Source organism: Pelophylax lessonae (assembly GCF_965119305.1).
Source record: "Pelophylax lessonae genome assembly, chromosome: 4".
Lineage (NCBI taxonomy): Eukaryota > Metazoa > Chordata > Amphibia > Anura > Ranidae > Pelophylax > Pelophylax lessonae.
In genome coordinates this window covers 25,942,467-25,965,101 of record NC_138771.1, presented here as the reverse complement: position 1 = coordinate 25,965,101, position 22,635 = coordinate 25,942,467, and the positions used below count along the sequence as shown (strand labels likewise).

At 45.4% G+C, this 22,635-nt stretch overlaps 2 protein-coding genes across 2 annotated transcripts in view; both read left to right on the top strand.

The window, feature by feature from the left end:
* The window catches only part of ALDH1A3 (aldehyde dehydrogenase 1 family member A3), an 87,607-nt gene extending 83,155 nt beyond the window's left edge, over positions 1–4,452 (top strand). Inside the window, exon 13 of the mRNA XM_082253059.1 lies at positions 4,236–4,452. Within this exon, the coding sequence (XP_082109185.1) occupies positions 4,236–4,308 (73 nt within the window). The 3' untranslated portion in view covers positions 4,309–4,452. The remainder of the gene's footprint in view (positions 1–4,235) is intronic.
* Positions 4,453–22,317: 17,865 nt separating this feature from the next.
* LRRK1 (leucine rich repeat kinase 1) overlaps positions 22,318–22,635 on the top strand; it is a 439,003-nt gene continuing 438,685 nt past the window's right edge. Inside the window, exon 1 of the mRNA XM_082253047.1 lies at positions 22,318–22,434. The gene's annotated coding sequence lies outside the window, so the exon portion shown is untranslated. The remainder of the gene's footprint in view (positions 22,435–22,635) is intronic.

Sequence of the window (22,635 nt, the reverse complement as noted above, 5' to 3'; positions counted from 1 at the left end):
GATATAGTGAATGCAGGCTCCTGGTGAGATCAGATATAGTGACTGCAGACTCCTGGGGAGTCTATCTGATGAGATTTAGTGACTCATCAGATATAGTGACTGCAGACTCCTGGGGAGATCAGATTTAGTGACTGCAGGCTCCTGGGGAGATCAGATTTAGTGACTGCAGACTCCTGGGAAGATCAGATTTAGTGACTGCAGACTCCTGGGGAGATCAGATTTAGTGACTGCAGGCTCCTGGGGAGATCAGATTTAGTGACTGCAGGCTCCTGGGGAGAGCAGATTTAGTGACTGCAGGCTCCTGGGGAGAGCAGATATAGTGACTGCAGGCTCCTGGGGAGATCAGATATAGTGAATGCAGGCTCCTGGGGAGAGCAGATATAGTGAATACAGGCTCCTGGGGAGATTAGATATAGTGACTGCAGGCTCCTGGGGAGAGCAGATATAGTGACTGCAGGCTCCTGGGGAGAGCAGATATAGTGAATACAGGCTCCTGGGGAGATTAGATATAGTGACTGCAGGCTCCTGGGGAGAGCAGATATAGTGACTGCAGGCTCCTGGGGAGAGCAGATATAGTGACTGCAGGCTCCTGGGGAGAGCAGATATAGTGACTGCAGGCTCCTGGGGAGATCAGATATAGTGAATGCAGGCTCCTGGGGAGATCAGATATAGTGACTGCAGGCTCCTGGGGAGAGCAGATATAGTGACTGCAGGCTCCTGGGGAGACCAGATATAGTGACTGCAGACTCCTGGGGAGATCAGATATAGTGACTGCAGACTCCTGGGGAGATCAAATTTAGTGACTGCAGGCTCCTGGGAAGATCAGACTTAGTGACTGCAGGCTCCTGGGGAGACCAGATATAGTGACTGCAGACTCCTGGGGAGATCAAATTTAGTGACTGCAGGCTCCTGGGGAGACCAGATATAGTGAATGCAGGCTCCTGGGGAGAGCAGATATAGTGACTGCAGACTCCTGGGGAGATCAAATTTAGTGACTGCAGGCTCCTGGGGAGATCAAATTTAGTGACTGCAGGCTCCTGGGGAGACCAGATATAGTGAATGCAGGCTCCTGGGGAGACCAGATATAGTGAATGCAGGCTCCTGGGGAGATCAGATATAGTGAACGCAGGCTCCTGGAGAGATCAGATATAGCGAATACAGGCTCCTGGGTTTAGTAACACTTTAACCACTTGCTTCCCAAGCCAATTCTGACACTTCTCTCCTACGTACATGTAAAAATCATCATTTTTTTTTTTTTGCTAGAAAATTACTCAGAACCCCCAAACATTATATATGTTTTTATTTTTTTTAGCAGAGACCCTAGTGAATAAAATTTTGGTCATTACAATTTTTTATGTCTGCAAATTTTTCAAATGTGTTTTTTTTTTTGGAAAAAAATGAATTCATGAATTTAAAAAAAATAAAAAACACTAAAGTTAGCCCAATTTTCTTGAACAACGTGAAAGATCATGTTCTGGGGAGTAAATAGATACCTAACATGTCACGCTTTAAAATTGCGCACATTTGTGGAATGGCGCTAAAATCGGGACTTAAAAAACCTCCATAGGCGACGCTTTAAAAATGTTTACAGGTTAACAGTTTAGAGCTACAGAGGAGGTCTTGTGGTGGAATTATTGCTCTTGCACTAACATTCGCGGCGTTATCCTCACATGTGTGGTTTAAACGCCGTTTACATATGCAGGCAAGATGTATGTATGCGTTCGCTTCTGCGTGCGTTTTGACACTTTCCCTGTACATTTTTTTTTTTATCATTTTTATTCCTAATACAAGGAATGTAAACATCCCTTGTAATAGGAATAGGGCATGACAGGTCCTCTTTACAGCGAGATCTGGGGTCTATAAGACTCCTCTAGGTTGGGAAGCCTGAGATTAAAAAAAAAAAAAAAACGATCTTGGCTTTGAAGCTGAAGAAACGGCAATGTTTAAATCTGCTGAGGCCGGACATTGCACCGGGGAAGATGTCAGCTGTCTCGGCGGTGAGCAGGCGCTGCTGGAGGGCTTTGTTCTAAGGTAAGTATTTTATAATGAGCTAGTATGCGATGCACACTAACTCATTATGCTTTGTCTTACAGGTTTATTAAGTTAATTATTTTTTTGTTTGTTTGTTTCCCCACGGTTTACAACCTCTTTAACCGCTTGCCGACCGCCGCATGACTATTTACTGCGGCGGTCAGCCCCCTACAGGCAAAACGACATAGTACTACGTCGCTCACCCGCGAGCCTCTAGGGGCGAGCGCGTGCCGCCGGAGGCGCGTTCCCGCCCCCGCTCATTCCCTGCCTTCCCCGCGCGAGTGACCGGCGGCTCCGATGTCCGCCAGTCACTCGCGATCTCCCGCTGGAGAGGGAGAAAGGCAGGCGGCTGATGTAAACAAAGCCATCTGTCATTCTCCCTGGTGTAACAGCAGAGATCATACGATCCTGCTAGTTAGGATCATATGTCTCTGTGGTTACATCACAAGCCACGCCCCCCCACAGTTAGAATCACGCCCCTAGGAACACACTTAACCCCTTGATCACCAATAAAGTTAACCCCTTCCCTGCCAGTGTCATTATTACAGTAACAGTGCATATTTATTTATAGCACTGATTACTGTAGTAATGTCACTGGTACCCCCAAAAGTGTCAAAAATGGCAGTCAAGGGTCCGATCTGTCCGCCGCAATGTCGCAGTCCCGCAATAAAATCGCAGATCGCTGCCATTACTATAAAAAAAAACAATAGAAATGACAAAAATCTTTCCCTTAGTTAGTAGACGCAATAACTTTTGCGCAAACCAATCAAAATACGCTTATTGTGATTTTTTTTTTACCAAACATAGGTAGCAGAAAACAAATTGGCCTAAAATGTTAAAAAATTTTGATTTTTACATTTTTTTGGGGGGGAAATTCATATAAAAAAAATTTGAAAAATATTGTTATTTTTTCAAAATTGTCGCTCTTTTTTTGTTTATAGCGCAAAAAGTAAAAATCGCAGAGGTGATCAAATACCACCAAAAGAAAGCTCTGTTTGTGGGAAAAAAAACGACATCAAATTCGTTTAGGTACAGCGTCGCACGACCGCGCAATTGTCCGTTAAATTCACACAGTGCCGAATCGCAAAATAGGCCCTGGTCAGGAAGGGGGTAAAATCTTCCGGGGCTTAAGTGGTTAAGGCATTAACACAAGAGGTCAAATGCACTCTGAAAAGCAATCTAAATGCAAAATGCTCTTCAGAGGGCACTGCATGTGTAAATGAGCCCCAAAACAATTTTTTTCACCTCCCTTTTAAACAAAAGCTAAAAAAAAGAAAAAAAAAAAGTAAATTTTTTAGCTTTGGGTTAGTTTTTGTGCTGTGTTAGCACTTCCTGGTTTCCAGACTAGGCCGGGTCCCACTGTCCTCCTGGGATTGATGTGTCACAGCTATCCAAGAGGGCAGTGTGTTACTAAGCCGCAAGTTTGAGGTGTGTGCACACAGCACAATAGCGCCCTCTGCTCTTGCATGTGCACAAAGGCAGAGGGCGATATAGTGCCCATTTAGCAGAAGCTGGTGCAGATGCTCAGGAATCCACTGGGCATGCGCAGAAGGTATTTTTTTTTATGTTTGATTTTCACAATTTTTTGATGTCACAATATACAATGAATTATGCACAGACAGCACCGGGTATGCACAGATGCACTACTGATCTCTGTCAGCTTCACCGAGGGGGAAGGGCAATCTGCATGGTTAAAGCAGAGTTCCGCCTTCCCCTCCACCCCCTCCAAAAATTAAAAGTCAGCAGCTACACATACTGCACACATACTGTAGCTGCTGACTTTTAATATTAGGACACTTTCCTGTCCCGGAGTCCAGCGATGTCGGCACCGCAGCCGATGATTCCATCGGCTGTCGAGTGCTGCCGCCATCATTGCCGGTAAGGGAACCCGGCAGTGAAGCCTTGCGGCTTTATGGGCGGGTCCCTACTGCGCATGCGCAAAGCGCGCTGTGCATTCGTATTGGCTTAGTGTTGGGGGAAGGAGGAGGGGGCCAAACTTCCGAGGGATGGCGCCGCGGTACCCGTTCCCCCCTCCCCCCTGAAAGGTGCCAAAAGTGGCACTGGAGGGGGGGGAGGAAACAAAAGAGCGGAAATTCCACTTTTGGGTGGAACTCCGCTTTAAGTTAAATATTTTTCATAGGTCAGGCAAGCATTGGCTGCGTATATATTTCTGATGTTCTCAGTAATGGCCGTTCTCTTTGCAGGGGTGAATACGCTTTGGCAGAATACACAGAAGTGAAGACAGTCACCATTAAACTATCACAGAAGCAGCATTGAGGATAAAAAGAAGAGATTGGTGTGTGCAATTTCACTTCAGCATCATCCAGGACCAGAAGGGACTCATTAATACTGAGGGATTCTTACTTTCTTTTTTTTTTTTTTTTTTAATAAACCATGAACTACTACAGATCGTTGGTCTGTGGTAACCTGCCCCTGACTTTGAGAACCTGTGAGTCTCTCTTTTCATCTGCTCTTCATTACTGCTCTTAAGTGGGTTTATTTATAATAAACCGCATAGCCTGTCATTTATCAAAATTACATTTAAAGCCAAATAGGGCAAAATCTATTGTTCTGAGTATATATTCTCTGCCATTCATGTGAATGTGTAAAATACTGCATTATGGCCACAAGATGGGACTGTAGAGCACACTTTTTTATGTTAGTCAGTGCCACCTAGTGGCCATAATGCTGTATTTTCTGCACTCGCCCGTTCAAACTGAAGAATGTAGCCAGAGAACATGTGATTGAGTTCCATTTGCACAGAACAAATTTACATGGAGCCATAATAGGCGAACTGCTATGCAACTTTTTTTTTTTTTTTTAAGGGTCCATGTACACGGGACGCTGGAAATGGTCGTTTAGGAGCAGTTGGGCGTTTTTTTTCAGAAGCCCCTGAACCCATCTACATGTTATCTTATCTGTCCATGTACACAGGGTCGTTTACAGTCATTTGCAGGCAGTTGCGTTCAGGGACTTTTTTTAGAACGCAATTATTTGCGTTCGAACGTGTGTTTCCCAGCGTTTCAAACGCACAAACGCATCCGAACGCGTCTGAACGCGATGACCCGCGTTTAGCGTTCGCGTTTTTCCATTTTAAAGGGGAATAATTTTTTTTTACGCCGCTAAACGCGGGTACAAACGTGACCGAACGGACGTTTCAAACGTCCTAAAAATTCCAGCATTCAAAGGGACTTTTAACAACGTCCCGTGTACATGGAGCCTAAATATACCCCAAAGTGTCTGCTCAGTTATCATTTGGAATGAACTGATGGTAAAAATTTTGCATTTTCTGATCTCTAAAGTGGAACACTAAGGCTGGGTTCACACTGGGGCAGCTTCAAAGTCTCCCGACTCTGAAGCCGCCCCGTGCAGCGCGACTTCAGCATGGCTTGCAAACTACTTCTCTAATAGAAGTCAATGCAAGTCACCCCCAAATTAGTGCAGGAACCTTTTTTTAAGTCGGAGCGACTTGAGTTGCTCCAATTAGAACGGTTCTATTGCACTGAATGGAGCACGACAAAGTCGCCTGAAAAGTTTCCCCCAGTGTGAACTGGGACTTAGGGCTAGTTCACACCTAAGAAATGCAGTCCAAATGCGTTCCAGATTCTTTTCTGCATGTGCGTTTTTTGGTGCGTTTTTAATGCAGTCCAGTGCATTTTTTTTCTCCTCTATTTCCTTAACTTTAAATTAGGACATGTGTGTTCCAGTGCATTTAGGTGCATTCCAGTGCGATTTTGATGCGTTTTACAGCGTTCCAGTACAGTCCAGTGAAGGAAAAATGCAGCATGTTCTACTTTTTTTTCTGGAACGCACTGGAACTGCAAGCACTGGTGTAAACGATGCCATTGAAAACCATATAACCTATTTTCCATGCATTTTTGATGCAGAAAGAAAGCGCACTGGACCGCATTTTGTGGGAACTGGCCCTAAGGGATTGTCACTGTATTTTATAAAATGTTTACCCGATAATATTTTTCTTCTTGGGAGCATGAAATTGTCCAAAATGTCTTGGTATGCTGACGCCTTAAGAGCTCCCTTCACTGGAACTAAGGGGCAAATCCCAACCCCTGAAAACACCCCCACACCATAATCCCCCCCTCCATAAAATGATTTGGACCAGTGCACAAAGCAAGGGCCATAAAAACATGAATGAGGGAGTTTGGGGTGGAGGAACTTGACTGTCCTGCACAGAGTCCTCACCTCAAACCCGTAGAACACCTTTGGGATGAAATAGAGTGGAGACTGGACAATCTCATGTTCCCAACTTTGTGGGAAATGTTTTTGGTTGGCCCTTCCTTTGGGGTAAATTAAAGAGGAACTCCAGGCACCTATAAAAAAAATAAATAAAAGTGGAGTGGAGACTGAGTCAAGCCTTCTTGTCAGGCTTTCTTGTCCACATCAGTGCCTGACCTCACAAATGCACTTCTGGAAGAATGGTCAAACATTCCCATAGACACTCCTAAACCTTGTGGACAGCCTTCCCAGAAGAGTTGAAGCTGTTCTGGCTACAAAGGGAGGGCCAACTCAATATTAAACCTTACGGACCAATGGCACTTTTCCACTGCAAGTACCGGCTCGGCTCCACTCGGCACTGCTTGGCCCAGCTCGGCTCAGTTTGCTTTTCCACTGCGTGGTACGAGTTGGCACATTTCAGCTTTGTATAGGCTCTACTCGGCTCGGTTTCCTTTTCCACTAAAGTAGTAAGTGGGTGGGATTACAACGATTCTCTGACCAATCAGTGGCTAGTAGTGACAAACAAGCAAGGCTGCATGCAAAGGATTGTGGGATATGGTATAGGTACGGCCCGCTTGGAACCCCAACCGAGGTGGTACTGTTTAAGCGAGCCGTACCATGTAGTGGAAAAGCGCCGCTGTACCAAACCGTACCGAACTGTCCTAACACGTACCATGCGTTACCATGCAGTGGAAAAGCGCCATAAGACTGGGGTGCCATTAAAGTTCATATATGTGTAAAGACAGGCGTCCCAATACTTTTGGTAATAAAGTGTATATACACTATCCTACATAAATTATACCTTACAAAAGCAAATACACTTTTGCACACTGGTACTGACTAGTATTCCAATGTTTCCCTTCTCCCTCAATTTCCTTCCATCAGTCAGCTCATGTGTGTGTAAAGTCAGGCGTCCCAATACATTTGTGTATTGTAGTGTATGTACTCCTAAGCTAAGCTTTCTATATTGAACTGTATTGTAATTGTACGTCTCCCTTTATTTTGTAAAGCGCTGCACAATCTGTTGGCACTGTATACATTCTGTATAATAATAATAATAATGGTAACTGCCTCAGGCTCCTGACAATTTCTCTCTATGAAAGAGAAGATCAGCAAATATTGTTTTCTCTACAATTTGAATATCCATTTTTTCTTTTATGTTTTTCTCTTAGTCCCCGTTCACACTGGGGCAACCTGTGAGGCGACCTGGTCGCCTCACAGGTCGCCGCAGGTCGCCTCCCATAGGGAAGCTGCGGACCCGTTCTAATAGGAGCGACACAAGTCGCTCCGACTTAGAAAAAGGGTCCGGAGCTTCTTTGGGGCAACCCGGAGCGACCGTCATAGACTTCAATGTTATGAAGTCCGTGCCGGCCGCTCCAAGGTCACGGCGCGCTGCTCGCACCGCGACCTCGGAGGTCGCCCCGAGGGAGTCGGATCGCCCCAGTGTGAACGGGGCCTTAGAGGTCCCTGATTTTTCGATTGACACGTTGTTGCTATATTATTATCATATTTCATTTCCCAGAGATTATCGATGTTCGATGAGTTGGTTCCCCACTAGTTCTAGCAGACTTGAAGAACATTTTCTTTAAACTTGTATATGTTCCGCCTCTGATATTATTATATATACATAAATGTTACTAATATGTAAATTCTGGGTACGGAATATTTTATGTTGTGATAAGATAAACTGTATTCCACTTTTTTATGGACCAGTAAAAATTAAAGATTATATGTATGTATATTTATGAAATAGATGCAGTTAATCAAACAATATTTTTTTGTATTTTCTTAGTGCAAAATAAAGGATATATACTGTAATTTACTTTTATTGGTTTCTTTACCATTTAAAGCACACGTGTCAAACACAAGGCTCCAGGGCCGAATCCGGCCCTCCAGGCCATTTCATGTGGCCCTCGCATCTCTTCTGCAGCTGCAGCAACCCCTTCACTGTTGCTGTCTCAGCAGTCAACAGCAAAGGGAAGGACAAAACTCATCCACCAGATCCTGCACTTCTCCATGCAGCCACAGAGAGGCTTGAATTGACCCCCCCCCCACCCACTTCACTGTCTCAGAAGTCCCCAACAGAGAGGAAGACCGATTTCCTCCTACAGATTCTGTGCCTCTCTGTGCAGCCGTAGCACCCCCTCCTCTCCACTTCCCATGGTCTTAGCATTCAGTGGACTCCAACCCTCCTCCAGACTCAGGGGCGCACTGTCATGTAAGGGAGGCTGAGGGACTCTTGACTTTTGATGGTGGAGATGGGGGTGCTCTTGACACCTAATGGTAGGGGGGGGGGGTGCTCTGGACATCTAGTCTTAAGATACAACTGGCCCTTTGAGGGCGGCCATAATCCTGATTCGCCCGTGAAGAAATTGAGTTCGACACCCCTGATTTAAAGCATGGGTGTCCAACCTTTTGGCTTCTCTGGGCCACATTGAGTGTAGAGAAATTTTCTCGGGCCGCATATCAAATATATACTATAGTTAAGGTATATAAGTAATAAAAAGCTGCCGCCCCCCATCCATCCCATTAAGAAATGTGAGTAACCTCGCGCTTATGGTAAAGTGCAAAACCAATACAATAAAATGTGTGCTATGCAGCTGCTGCTGAAAAATTAAGGTGCAAGTGCCTTAAATAAATATAAACTGTAAGCCCCCGTTCACACTAAGGCGACCTGTGAGGCGACCTGGTCGCCTCACAGGTCGCCGCAGGTCGCCTCCCATAGGGAAGCTGCGGACCCGTTCTAATAGGAGCGACACAAGTCGCTCCGCCTTAGAAAAAGGGTCCGGAGCTTCTTTGGGGCGACCAGGAGGCGACCGCCATAGACTTCAATGTTATGAAGTCCGTGGCAGCCGCTCCGAGGTCGCGGCGCGCTGCTCGCACCGCGATCTCGGAGGTCGCCCCGGGAAGTAGCGTCGCGGTAGTGTGAACCGGCGCTGACTGTCAGCGCTGCTGCATGTACCATAAATAAATAAATAAATAACACACAGCAATAAAAATGACAATAAAGTGCTTAGGTGCTCAAATTAACATAATGTCCTTGTGCTCTTGAAATATATAAAACGTCCTTGGTATTTGTGCAAATGAGCCAAAAGGTGACCAAAGTGCTTCTGTGCTCCACTCTTGCAAAAAGTGCTTGTGCTCCCCCTTCTGTTTCCCGACTCACCAGAATCAAGTGTAATAAATCAGAGGGTCATTAATCAGATCACCCTGTTGTGGATAACACTCCTGTGAAGCCAAGATATCCCAGTATTATATGCTGGATATACTCCGGATATGCTAGACAGTGGCGTAGCGTGGGGGGTGCTGGGGGGGCCAGCCGCACCGGGCGCAAAATCTGGGGGGGCGCAGTGTCATGCTGCCATTTAGGAGTCTGCTCAGCCATCCCTAGTGTAGGAATCAGGTAGGTCTCTGCAGTGGTCAGTGTAATTGTCAGGTAGGTTTGTGCAGTGGTCAGGTAGGTCAGTGTAAGAATCAGGTAGGTCTGTGTAGTGCTCAGGTAGGTCAGTGTAGGTGTCAGTATAGAAATTTGGTAGGTCAGTGTAGTGATCAGGTTAGTTAGTGCAGGAATAAGGTAAGTCAGTGTAGGTGTCTGTGTAGTGGTCAGGTAGGTTTGTTTAGTGGTCAGGTAGGTCTGTGTAGGTGTCAGTATAGTAATCAGGTAGGTCAGTGTAGGAATAAGGTAGGTCTGTTTAGTGATCAGCTAGGTCAGTGTAGTTGTCAGTGAAGTGGTCTAGTAGATTTGTGTAGGGGGGCGCAAATTACTTACCTTGCCCCGGGCGCTGACAACCCACGCTACGCCACTGATGCTAGATGTAGCCTGAGAGGATGGTGGTAAAACATAAAGTATGAAAATGGAGCTGCTCGGTTTAGTGGTTGCTGCTTCTGCAGCGTGCGTTCCACCGGCCGGATATGACGTGGTACGCTCAAACTCTTGCTAGACGCGTTTCGCCCTCCCCTTTGTGCGTCATCAGTAGCTAGGGCTACAACATAAACGTTTATCAACATAAACGTGAGCGGTATGAGAAGATCTGGGGTTTCTGGAACATGTTCATCCTCTCTGATAGGGGGAATTCCCTGATGTGCACGCAGACTTAGAACGGTTGAATGCCTGTTCACACAACCCCCGCACCCCCCCCCCCTTTTTTTTTTTTGTCCCTCTATTATATCTATAAAAATCTGGCACAGACAGCTGGAATCGCTTATGGAAATTATACTCCATGTGCGGGTGTTCACGCGCTTTTGTGCGTCGCATACCCTTTATATTGTTGCTACATATTGTCTCTAATATTATATTTTAGGTCACTGTTGACTTTTCGTTCTGTTGGTAGCCATCTTGTTGATAGATACTACTATGGTTTGTTGCATATGCACTTTTCTTTGACATTGATTGTTCTGTGTGCCATTGCCTCTCCACTGTCTTTGGCTTTCTAAATAAAAATATTTGAAAAAAAAAGAATACTGTGCAGTACAGAGACCTTAACCACACCTATAAAAGATTAAAAAGGCAACGTTGTCTGCAACCTGGAAGCAGCAGCTGCACATGCATACGTCCTGTACGGGATCAGAGAGGTGAACAGCCAGCTCAGAGACAGTCCAGTACAATTAACCGCTTGCCGACCGCCGCAAGTAGATATACTGCGGCGGTCAGCCCCGGCCAGGCAAAGTGACGTATATATACGTCACTAGCCTGTGACCGGTTTGTGAGCCAATAGCGGGCGAGCGTGCGCCCGCTGAGGCGCGCACCTGCCCCGGCTCGTTCACTGGAGAGTCCGTGCGTGTGACCGGCGGACCCGATGTCCGCCGGTCACACTACGATCGCCGGTAGAGCGGGAGAAAGGCGGGCGGCTTATGTAAACAAGCCGCCTGTCATTCTCCCCTGTGTAAAAATGGAGATCAGACGGTTCTACTATGTAGGACCGTTGATCTCTGTTTTTACAATAGTAGACCTGTCCCACTACAGTTAGAAACACTCCCCTAGGACACACTTAACCCCTCCCTCTCCAATACAGTTAACCCCTTCCCTGCCAGTGTCATTTTTGCAGTAACAGTGCATATGTATAGCACTGATTACTGCAGTAATGTCACTGGTAACCCCAAAAGTGTCAAAAATGTCAGTCAAGGGTCCGATCTGTCTGCCGCAATGTCGCAGTACCGCAAAAAAAATCGCAGATCGCTGCCATTACTCGTTAAAAAAAAAAAAACACCAAAAATGACAAAAATCTTTCCCTTTGTTAGTAAACACAATAACTTAATAATACGCTTTTTGCAATTTTTTTTACCAAACATATGTAGCATAAAACAAATTGGCCGAAAATGTTAAAAAGTTTTGATTTTTTACATTTTTTTGGGGGGAATTTCATATAAAAAAATGTGAAAAATATTGTTATTTTTGCAAAATTTACGCTCTTTTTTTGTTTATAGCGCATGATCAAAAAATCGCGCAGGTGATCAAATACCACCAAAAGAAAGCTCTGTTTGTGGGAAAAAAAGGACGTGAAATTCGTTTAGGTACAGCGTCGCACGACCGCGCAATTGTCCGTTAAAGTCACGCAGTAAAAAATCGCAAAAAAACCCCTGGTCAGGAAGGGGGTAAAATCTTCCGGGGCTTAAGTGGCTAAAAAGGAGCTTTATTCAGCAAATTCAAAACAAACAGAAGAAACAACAGGCTTGTCTTGTAATATAGTTGCACACACGGGTACAGTTCAAGTTCTGCCACAGACAGGTAACAGTTCACAGGTCTAATCAGAGCTACAGTCTTTCACAAGGCTTGGCTTACCCAGCAGGTCACAGTCCAGCAATGGAGCTTTCCAATCCTCACAGTGTGCTGATGTCTCTTTCACTCCAAGCAAACAACTCCACTGATACTTTCAGACCAGCTGCTTAACCACTTTAGCCCCGGAGGATTTGGCTGCTCAAAGACCAGGCCCTATTTTGCGATTCGATTAAATTAACCACTTCTGGACCGGAAGATTTTCCCCCTTAATGACCAGGCCATTTTTTGAGATTCGGCACTGCGTTACTTTAACGGACAATTGCACGGTCGTGCGACGCTGTACCCAAATGAAATTGACGTCCTTTTTTCCCCACAAACAGAGCTTTCTTTTGGTGGTTATTTGATCACCTGTGCGATTTTTATTTTTTGCGCTATAAACAAAAAAAGAGCGACAATTTTGAAAAAATAACAATATTTTTCACATTTTTTTATATGAAATTCTCAACAAAAAAAAATGTAAAAAAATCAAAACTTTTTAACATTTTAGGCCAATTTGTTTTTTGCTACATATTTTTGGTAAAAATTATTGCGTTTACTAACTACGGGAAAGATTTATGTCATTTTTATTGTTTTTTTTTTTTAACTAGTAATGGCGGTGATCTGCGATTTTTTTTGCGGGACTGCGACATTGCGGTGGACAGATCGGACCCCTGACTGACATTTTTGACACTTTTTGGGGGTACCAATGACATTACTACAGTAATCAGTGCTATAAATATGCACTGTTACTGTAACCTGGCAGGGAAGGGGTTAACTTTATTGGTGCTCAAGGGGTTAAGTGTGTCCCTAGGGGAATGATTCTAAATTTCAGGGGGCGTGGCTAGTGAAGTAACCACAGAGACATGCAATCCTATATAGCAGGATCACATAGCTTCTGTGATTACTTCAGTGAGAATGACAGACGGCTGTGTTTACCTCAGTCGTCTGTCTTTCTCCCTCTTCTGCGGGAGATTGCGAGTGGCTGGCGGCCATCGGAGCCACCGGTCACACAAGCTGGCTCAGCAGGGAACGAGCTGGGGCAGGAGCGCGTGCTCGCCCCCTACAGGCTCGTGGGCGAGCGACGTACGTCTACGTCACTTTGCCTGTAAGCGGCTGAGTGCCACAGTAAATAGACGTGAATCGGTCGGCAAGTGGTTAAACACAGTGGGGTATTAAAGTAAAATTTTGATATGGCGACAGAATGCAATGAAACGGGGTGTCAGACATCCGCAGCTATGCAATTGGGGGATGCTCTCAATAGAGTGCTAAGCAAAAGTCAAGTGATCAGCCAAATGTTTTGGCAGCATGGAAAGAAATGAGCTCCTACCAACATCGAGGCACCCAAGTATTGGCGTAATAAGAGAAGTCCAAAAACAACGGGAAGGCTAAGGATGTAAGTAAGTGGAGTTGATAGCTGAACCAAGCGTGGGTGTCTGGTGTAGCAGTGATCAGGGAAACTGGGACTGGAGGAGAAGTATACAGGAGGGGGGAAACCCAGTACTGCTCACCACCTTCCACTGATGTCTCACATAACAGGCATGACCCACTTGTTCTTCATCTCCATCAATGTGAGCCTCCGGTGCTCCAGCAGGACATACTCCATTGAGGATGGCTTTGTGTCCTCCACATTAACTGCACATGTGCAGGGTAGCTGCTTTCTGGCTGTTGTCACATGTGTGATGATGACAAACTGACGCGTTTCGTTAGCTAATGAGCACTAACTTCCTCAGAGCTGGGAGGGATTTGCAAGTCAAGTGCATTTAACCACTTCAGCCCCGGAAGGTTTTACCCACTTAATGACCAGGCCATTTTTTTTTGCGATTCGGCACTGCGTTACTTTAACAGAAAATTGCGCAGTTGTGCGACGCTGTACCCAAATACAATTGACGTCCTTTTTTTTCCCCACAAATAAAGCTTTCTTTTGGTGGTATTTTATCACCTCTGCGGTTTTTAGATTTTGTGCTATAAACAAAAAAAGAGCGACAATTTTGAGAAAAAGGCCATATTTTTTACCTTCTGCTATAAAATATTCTCAGTAAAAAAAAATTAAAAATTAAATTTGTTTTTTATCAGTTTAGACCAATTTGTATTCTGCTATATATGTTTGGTAAAAAAAAAAAAAAATCCCAAAAAGCGTATCTTAATTGGTTTGCGCAAAAGTTATAGCGTTTACAAACTACGGGATAGATTTTTGGACTTTTTATTATTTATTTTTTTTTTTTTATTAGTAATGGCAGCGATCTGCAATTTTTAGCAGGACTGCGACATTGCAGCGAACAGGTCGGACCCCTAACTGACATTTTTGACACTTTTTGGGGACCAGTGACATTACTACAGTAATCAGTGCTAAATATTATGCACTGTTACTGTATAAATGACACTTGCAGGGAAGGGGTTAATACTGGGGGTGATCAAAGGGGTTAAATGTATGCCTAATATGCTTACTCATTGTGTGTGTGTTGGGGGGGGAGGGTCCTGTGACAGGCACAGAGAGATCGGGGTTGTAGCTTAGCTGAATCTGCTGATCTTTCCCTGCCTGTCTCACAGAAGATCCGCCTGCTTTGTTTACATAAGCAGGTGGGTCTTCTCTCGGTTTCCCGGACGATCATGGGAGGGCAGCGGCAATCACCGCCGCTCCTCCCGCGGCCCGCCTTAGACACAGCGGGAGCGCGGCTCCTGTGGCGCACGCGCGCCGCCGAAACCACATGCACTCCAGTCCAGAGATGTATAGTAACTAAGTAGAACTACTTCACTACTGTACTTAAGTACCGAAAGGCGGTATCTGTACTTTCCTAGAGTAGAATTTTTTTCTCCTACTTCCACTTTTACTTCACTACATTTTTTCGATGATTTCAATACTTCTACTCCGATATTTTTTTTTTGTGCTGCATAGTTACTCGTTACTATTATAAAAATTACCTCTGCCAGAACAGTAGATGGCAGGTTTCATGAAGCTCAAAACCTATATTATCAGCGCATACGAAAATAAATGCTACTGTATGTATAAATAAAAGCTGCATTTGAAATAATAAAAAACAATGTGATGTTCAAACTTTTGACTTCTTTCTTTAATAACTACATAACACAGTACTTGTACTTTTACTTTCAGTACTTGAGTAGCAAAATTTTTAAAAAAACTACTTGCAATACTTAAGTACAAAAAATGTTGAATACTTTAGTACTTCTACTCAAGTCCCTTTTTGATCGAGCACTTCCACTTCTACTCAAGTATGGGTTTCGAGTACTTTATACAACTCTGCTCCAGTCTGGATGCAGGCGAACCGCCCTGCCGCAGTAAAAAGGCAGCGGGCGGTCAGCAAGTGGTTAAAGCGTAACTCCCCTTTTGTTGAGAAAAAAAAACATTCCCCTCTGGGTGATCTCTGTACATTGCAGGGATTTTAACAAACTTTGTTGCAGATTCCTACCTTTTTGTTATTCTGAAGAAATCATTGTTTGTTCCTCTGTGCTGAGTGGGTCTAATAGGAGTGGTTTCATAATTATCTATCAGCTGTGGCAGCTGCAGGACTCTAATGAAGAAATCAGCTGGGTCTACATCCCTTTAGACGTGTTCCTATTGGGAGTATCTCACCAAAAATGACATTTTTGTTGCAGGGGATGCCAGAAATCTGACTTGTATCTTAAGCAGACTTCTGGGAAAATCGGTGAGCCAATCACACAAGCAGGAAATTATTTTTCTGGGGGTGTGGTCAGTATACATTCTGTGTACAGAACAGCTCCAGGTGGCCATATCGCATTGCATTTTCAGAAAATTACAACCTCTGCAGACTGAAAAGGAAAGGAGATTTTTAATAACATTCAATTATAATACGATTTGTGTCGCAATTGTATACGCTATAATGTTTTTTCTTTATTTGCTGATTTTTTTACCCTTTAAAAAATCTTTGGGCAAATGTAATATTTAAAACTGCCACTAGATGTCATGCATTTCCACATTCCCTATTCATTCATCACACAAAAGCAATCCATATGAGATATATGAGACACTTGACTTTTGTTTAGCCCTCTATTGAGGGTATCCCCAATTGCATAGCTGCGGTTGTCTGACACCCCGTCTCATTGCATTCTGTCGCCAAACCAAGAGTTTACTTCAATACCCCACTGTGCTTAATGCATTGAACTGTGGTCTACTTCTTTGGGTATATACTTGTTCTAAGAATTGCTCTTGTATGACGGCGCATGACTGTGTGTATGGACGTATTCATGTGCAGCGGCTGCTTCCAGGTTGCAGACAAAGTTGTCTTTTTAACCTTTTATAGGTGTGGTTAACCTCCCTGGCGGTCTGATTATGTCCAGATTTCTGTGCTAAAAGCGGTACATTGTTTTGCATGGAAATCTGTTTTACATTTTTAAACTCACCTTCCCCTGCGATCCCCCGCCGTCCTCCAGCCATCATCCCGCTGTCCTCCCGCTCTGTGCTCGGCCGATGCCGGCACCTGTCTTCCGGTTCCCTTCCCTGCGAGCGTTGCGACGCAGGGGGGTGGAACCAGCGGCAATTTAAAAAAGTGTAAATACACCAAATGAGATGATAGAAAGCTGTGATCCTGACGGATTACACTGTATCATCCCATTTCACCACAGGATTTCACCTGGTGACTTTTCCAGTGCCCTGCCTGTGCTTTTCCAGTGCTTTGTGCCTGGAAAATAGAGAACGACCATGGCGTCCAAAAAGTGTTCTTTTTGCGCAAAAGTGCTTTTAGACGAACTGGAAAACAGCGGCAGCGAAACGGAGTTACTTGAAGAACTGAGCGATAGCGATTCGTGGAAAAATGCGTCATCAGGTACGGAAAGTGACGACAGCGACGATTCTGATGTTTCTTTCTGGCACATCGCTCCGTTGGAAATTCTGAAGAATCATTTGATATCCTTCCCAAATTCCAGAAAGAAACATCAGAATCGTCGCTGTCGTCACTTTCTGTACCCGTCCATTGTCCCTTTGATGCAGTGAAGTTGTCCTGTCCCCTTATCAGAAACCCCCCCCCAAAGCATAATGTTTCCAACCTCCATGTTTGACGGTGGAGATTGTGTTCTTGAGGTCATAGGCAGCATTCCTCCTCCTCCTCTAAACATGGTGAGGCGAGTTGAGTTGATGCCAAAGAGCTCGATTTTGGTCTTATCTGACCACAACACTTTCGCCCATTTCTCCTCTGAATCATTCAGATTTTCATTAGCAAACTTCAGACTGGTCTGTACATGTGCTTTCTTGAGCAGGGGGACCTTGCGGCTGCTGCAAGATTTCAGTCCTTCACGGCGTAGTGTGTTACCAATTGTTTTCTTGGTGACTATGGTCCCAGCTGCCTTGAGATCATTGACAAGACTCTCCGTGTAGTTCTGGGCTGATTCCTCACCGTTCTCATGATCATAAAAACTCTACGAGGTGAGAACCACCATGGAGCCCCAGACTGTGGGAGATTGACAGTTGTTTTGTACTTATTCCATTTGCAAATAATCGCACCACCACCAACTATTGTCACCCTCTCACCAAGCTGCATAGTATTGGTCTTGTAGCCCATTCCAGCCTTGTGTAGGTCTACAATCTTGTCCCTGTTATCCTTGGACAGCTCTTTGGTCTTGCCCATGGAGGAGAGATTGGAATCTGATTGATTGATTGCTTCTGTGAACAGGTGTCTTTTATACTGGTAACAAGCTGAGATTAGGAGCACTCCCTTTAAGAGAGTGCTCCTAATCTCAGCTCGTTATCTGTATAGAAGACACCTGGGAGCCCTAAATCTTGCTGACTGATAGGGGAATCAAATACTTATTTCACTCATTAAAATGCAAAGCAATTTATAACTTTTATGAAATGCGTTTTTCTGGATATTTTTGTTGTTTTTCTGTCTCTCGCTGTTAAAATAAACCGACCAATAAAATTATAGGCTGATCATTTCTCTGTCAGTGAGCAAAGGTACAGAATCCGCAGGGGAATCAAATACTTTTTTCCCCTCGCTGTATTTGTACGTGATTTGTCACAAAGTGGATATTCTTGGCTTCCTTTTTCGGTCCCTTGGGCCCGTTCACCATCCTCCCAATCTGTTCCATCTTTACCAAAGGACAAACTGGTTTGCTGTGGTAATTCTGTGGGTATTTTATGTTGTATCAATCTAGATATTTTTGGCATCCACTTTTTTTTTACTATAGTGCTTCTACCCCAGTCTGATGGCATTTGTAACCTTTAACCACCTGCCGACCGCCCCACGCAGATTTACTGCGGCAGGGCGGCTTGGCTGCGCATAATCACGTAGATCTACATGATTATGTTCACGCGGTCTCTGCGGCGTGCGCACCGCCGAACCTGCGCTCCCGCTGTGATTAGACACAGCAGGAGCCAGGCCACGAGATGAGCGGGCTCGATTGCCGCCGGCCTCCCACGATCTTCGGAGAAACTGACAGAAGAGCCGTCTGCTTATGTAAACAAAGCAGGCGGCTCTCCTGTCAGACAGGCACAATGAGATTGTGTGTCACAGCTAAGCTGAAACCCCCAATCTCTGTGTGCCTGTCACAGAGCATCCCCCCCTTCACACAGTTAGCAAGCACAATTTAGGAGCACACTTAACCCCTTGATCACCCCCAGTGTTAACCCCTTCCCTGCCAGTGTCATTTATACAGTAACAGTGCATATTATTTAGCACTGATTACTGTAGTAATGTCACTGGTCCCCAAAATGTTTCAAAAATGTCAGTTAGGGGTCCGATCTGTCCGCCGCAATGTTGCAGTCCCGCTAAAAATCGCTAATTGCCGCCATTACTAATAAAAAAATAAATAAATAAAAAGTAAAAAAATCTATCCCGTAGTTTGTAAACGCTATAACTTTTGCGCAAACCAATTAACGACTTCTGGACCGGAAGATTTTCCCCCTTAATGACCAGGCCATATCATATTCGGCACTGCGTTATTTTAAGGGACAATTGCGCGGTCGTGCGACGCTGTACCCAAATAAAATTGAGGTCCTTTTTTTCCCACAAATAGAGCTTTCTTTTGGTGGTATTTGATCACTTGTGCGATTTTTATTTTTTGCGCAATAAACAAAAAAAGAGCGACAATTTTGAAAAAAAAAAAACAATATTTTTCACTTTCTGCTATATAACATTCTCAAAAAAAATAAATTTAAAAATCAAAATATTTTAACATTTTAGGCCAGTTTTTTTTCTGATACATATTTTTGGTAAAAAAATCGCAATAAGCGTATTTTGATTGGTTTGTGCAAAAGTTATCATGTGCGCTCGCCCCCTAGCTGCAGGCGCGCGACCGACGTAGGTCTACGCGCAGGAGGGCCGCACTGCCGCAGTAAAAAGGCGGTGGGCGGTCGACAACCGGGTAAAATACACTTTTTGGAATTTTTCACACTGATCAGTTTTTCTTCCGTTTTTTGCCTTACCAAAAGCGAAGGAAAAATGCATGACCATTAAATCCTATGGAACTCTTCACAGCAGTCAGTCGCGTTTTCAAAAGTTCTGCTTGCTCCATTTTTGGTGCGGTAAAAGAAAATGCATGAAAAAAATGCACCTTCCCACTAAAATGAATGGAAACGCATTAAAAAGTGAGGCACAAATGCACTAAAATGCACCCACAGTTGTGTTTTTGGAGCGTTTTTTTTTTTTTAGTCCTCTTTTCACAGTTGCAAAACGCACTAAAAAAAGTGGCAAAAATGCAAATAAAACACAACAAAAATGTATATGCGTTTTTTACCACGTTTTTACAATGGAGCTGTGTGAAAGCAATCTAAATATACAGTACAGAGATCACTGACTGGGGTCACCCCATATACAGTACATAGAGATCACTGACTGGGGTCACCCCATATACAGTACATAGAGATCACTGACTGGGGTCACCCCATATACAGTACAGAGATCACTGACTGGGGTCACCCCATATACAGTACAGAGATCACTGACTGGGGTCACCTCATATACAGTACATAGAGATCACTGACTGGGGTCACCCCATATACAGTACATAGAGATCACTGACTGGGGTCACCGCATATACAGTACATAGAGATCACTGACTGGGGTCACCTCATATACAGTACATAGAGGTCACTGACTGGGGTCACCCCATATACAGTACATAGAGGTCACTGACTGGGGTCACCCCATATACAGTACAGAGATCACTGACTGGGGTCACCCCATATACAGTACATAGAGATCACTGACTGGGGTCACCTCATATACAGTACATAGAGATCACTGACTGGGGTCACCGCATATACAATACATAGAGATCACTGACTGGGGTCACCTCATATAAAGTACCGAGATCACTGACTGGGGTCACCCCATATACAGTACATAGAGGTCACTGACTGGGGTCACCCCATATACAGTACATAGAGGTCACTGACTGGGGTCACCCCATATACAGTACATAGAGGTCACTGACTGGGGTCACCCCATATACAGTACATAGATCACTGACTGGGGTCACCCCATATACAGTACATAGAGGTCACTGACTGGGGTCACCTCATATACAGTACATAGAGGTCACTGACTGTGGTCACCCCATATACAGTACATAGAGATCACTGACTGGGGTCACCCCATATACAGTACATAGAGGTCACTGACTGGGGTCACCTCATATAAAGTACCGAGATCACTGACTGGGGTCACCCCATATACAGTACATAGAGATCACTGACTGGGGTCATCCCATATACAGTACATAGAGATCACTGACTGGGGTCACCCCATATACAGTACATAGAGATCACTGACTGGGGTCACCTCATATACAGTACATAGAGGTCACTGACTGGGGTCACCCAATATACAGTACAGAGATTACTAATTGGGGTCACCCCTCAAATTGCTCTGTACTGTATGTGAGAGTTTTGGGGGGGTTGCCATGAGAACCCCTGTATGTAAGGAGAGTTGGGGGGGTTGTCATGAGAACCCCTGTATGTGAGGAGAGTTGGGGGGGTTGTCATGAGAACCCCTGTATGTGAGGAGAGTTGGGGGGGTTGCAATGAGAACCCCTGTATGTGAGTAGAGTTGGGGGGGTTGTCATGAGAACCCTTGTATGTGAGGAGAGTTGGGGGGTTTCCATGAGAACCCCTGTATGTGAGGAGAGTTGGGGGGGGTTGTCATGAGAACCCCTGTATGTGAGGAGAGTTGGGGGGGGGGTTGCAATGAGAACCCCTGTATGTGAGGAGAGTTGGGGGGTTTCCATGAGAACCCCTGTATGTGAGGAGAGTTGGGGGGGGGTTGTCATGAGAACCCCTGTATGTGAGGAGAGTTGGGGGGGGGGGTTGCAATGAGAACCCCTGTATGTGAGGAGAGTTGGGGGGGTTGCAATGAGAACCCCTGTATGTGAGGAGAGTTGGGGGGGGGGGGTGATGAGAACTCCTGTATGTGAGGAGAGTTGGGGGGGGGGGTTGCAATGAGAACCCCTGTATGTGAGGAGAGTTGGGGGGGTGTCATGAGAACCCCTGTATGTGAGGAGAGTTGGGGGGGTTGTCATGAGAACCCCTGTATGTGAGGAGAGTTGGGGGGGGTTGCAATGAGAACCCCTGTATGTGAAGAGAGTTGGGGGGGTTGTCATGAGAACCCCTGTATGTGAGGAGAGTTTTGGGGGGATTGTCATGAGAACCCCTGTATGTGAGGAGACTTGGGAGGTTGTCATGAGAACCCCTGTATGTGAGGAGACTTGGGGGGGTTGTCATGAGAACCCCTGTATGTGAGGAGAGTTTTGGGGGGATTGTCATGAGAACCCCTGTATGTGAGGAGAGTTTTGGGGGGATTGTCATGAGAACCCCTGTATGTGAGGAGAGTTTTGGGGGGTTGTCATGAGAACCCCTGCATGTGAGGAGAGTTTTGGGGGGATTGTCATGAGAACCCCTGTATGTGAGGAGAGTTGGGGGGGTTGTCATGAGAACCCCTGTATGTGAGGAGAGTTGGGGGATTGTCATGAGAACCCCTGTATGTGAGGAGAGTTTTGGGGGGTTGTCATGAGAACCCCTGCATGTGAGGAGAGTTTTGGGGGGATTGTCATGAGAACCCCTGTATGTGAGGAGAGTTGGGGGGGTTGTCATGAGAACCCCTGTATGTGAGGAGAGTTGGGGGATTGTCATGAGAACCCCTGCATGTGAGGAGAGTTTTGGGGGGTTGTAATGAGAACCCCTGTATGTGAGGAGAGTTTTGGGGGGGTTGCAATGAGAACCCCTGTATGTGAGGAGAGTTGGGGGGTTGTCATGAGAACCCCTGTCAGTGCGGGCAGCGGGTGAGGAAGGGGGTGACCCGGTTCGGGCTCCATGTTTTATTATTATGGGTTCTCGCCGCCCTGTGAGGAAGTGCCCGCCCCGCTCCTCCTCTCCAGGATTGAGGAAGTGGAGGGACAATGGGGGTAATGAGAGCGGAGCTGGCTGAGCGGAGACACCCGCCGGGCGGACGGTAAGTGAAGCGGGTGACAGGACCGGAGGGGGAGGGGAGGACGGGTCACTGCACACACATTGCCGGGTGAGGTGACAGAAGTTTGTCTCGGGGGACACAGTGGGGTGACACATCACCCGGAGGAGGAATGCTGAGACTATACAAGTACTGGGCTGTGGGGGAATTTACTGTGATTGGAGGAGCTGTGCATGGTGACCAATC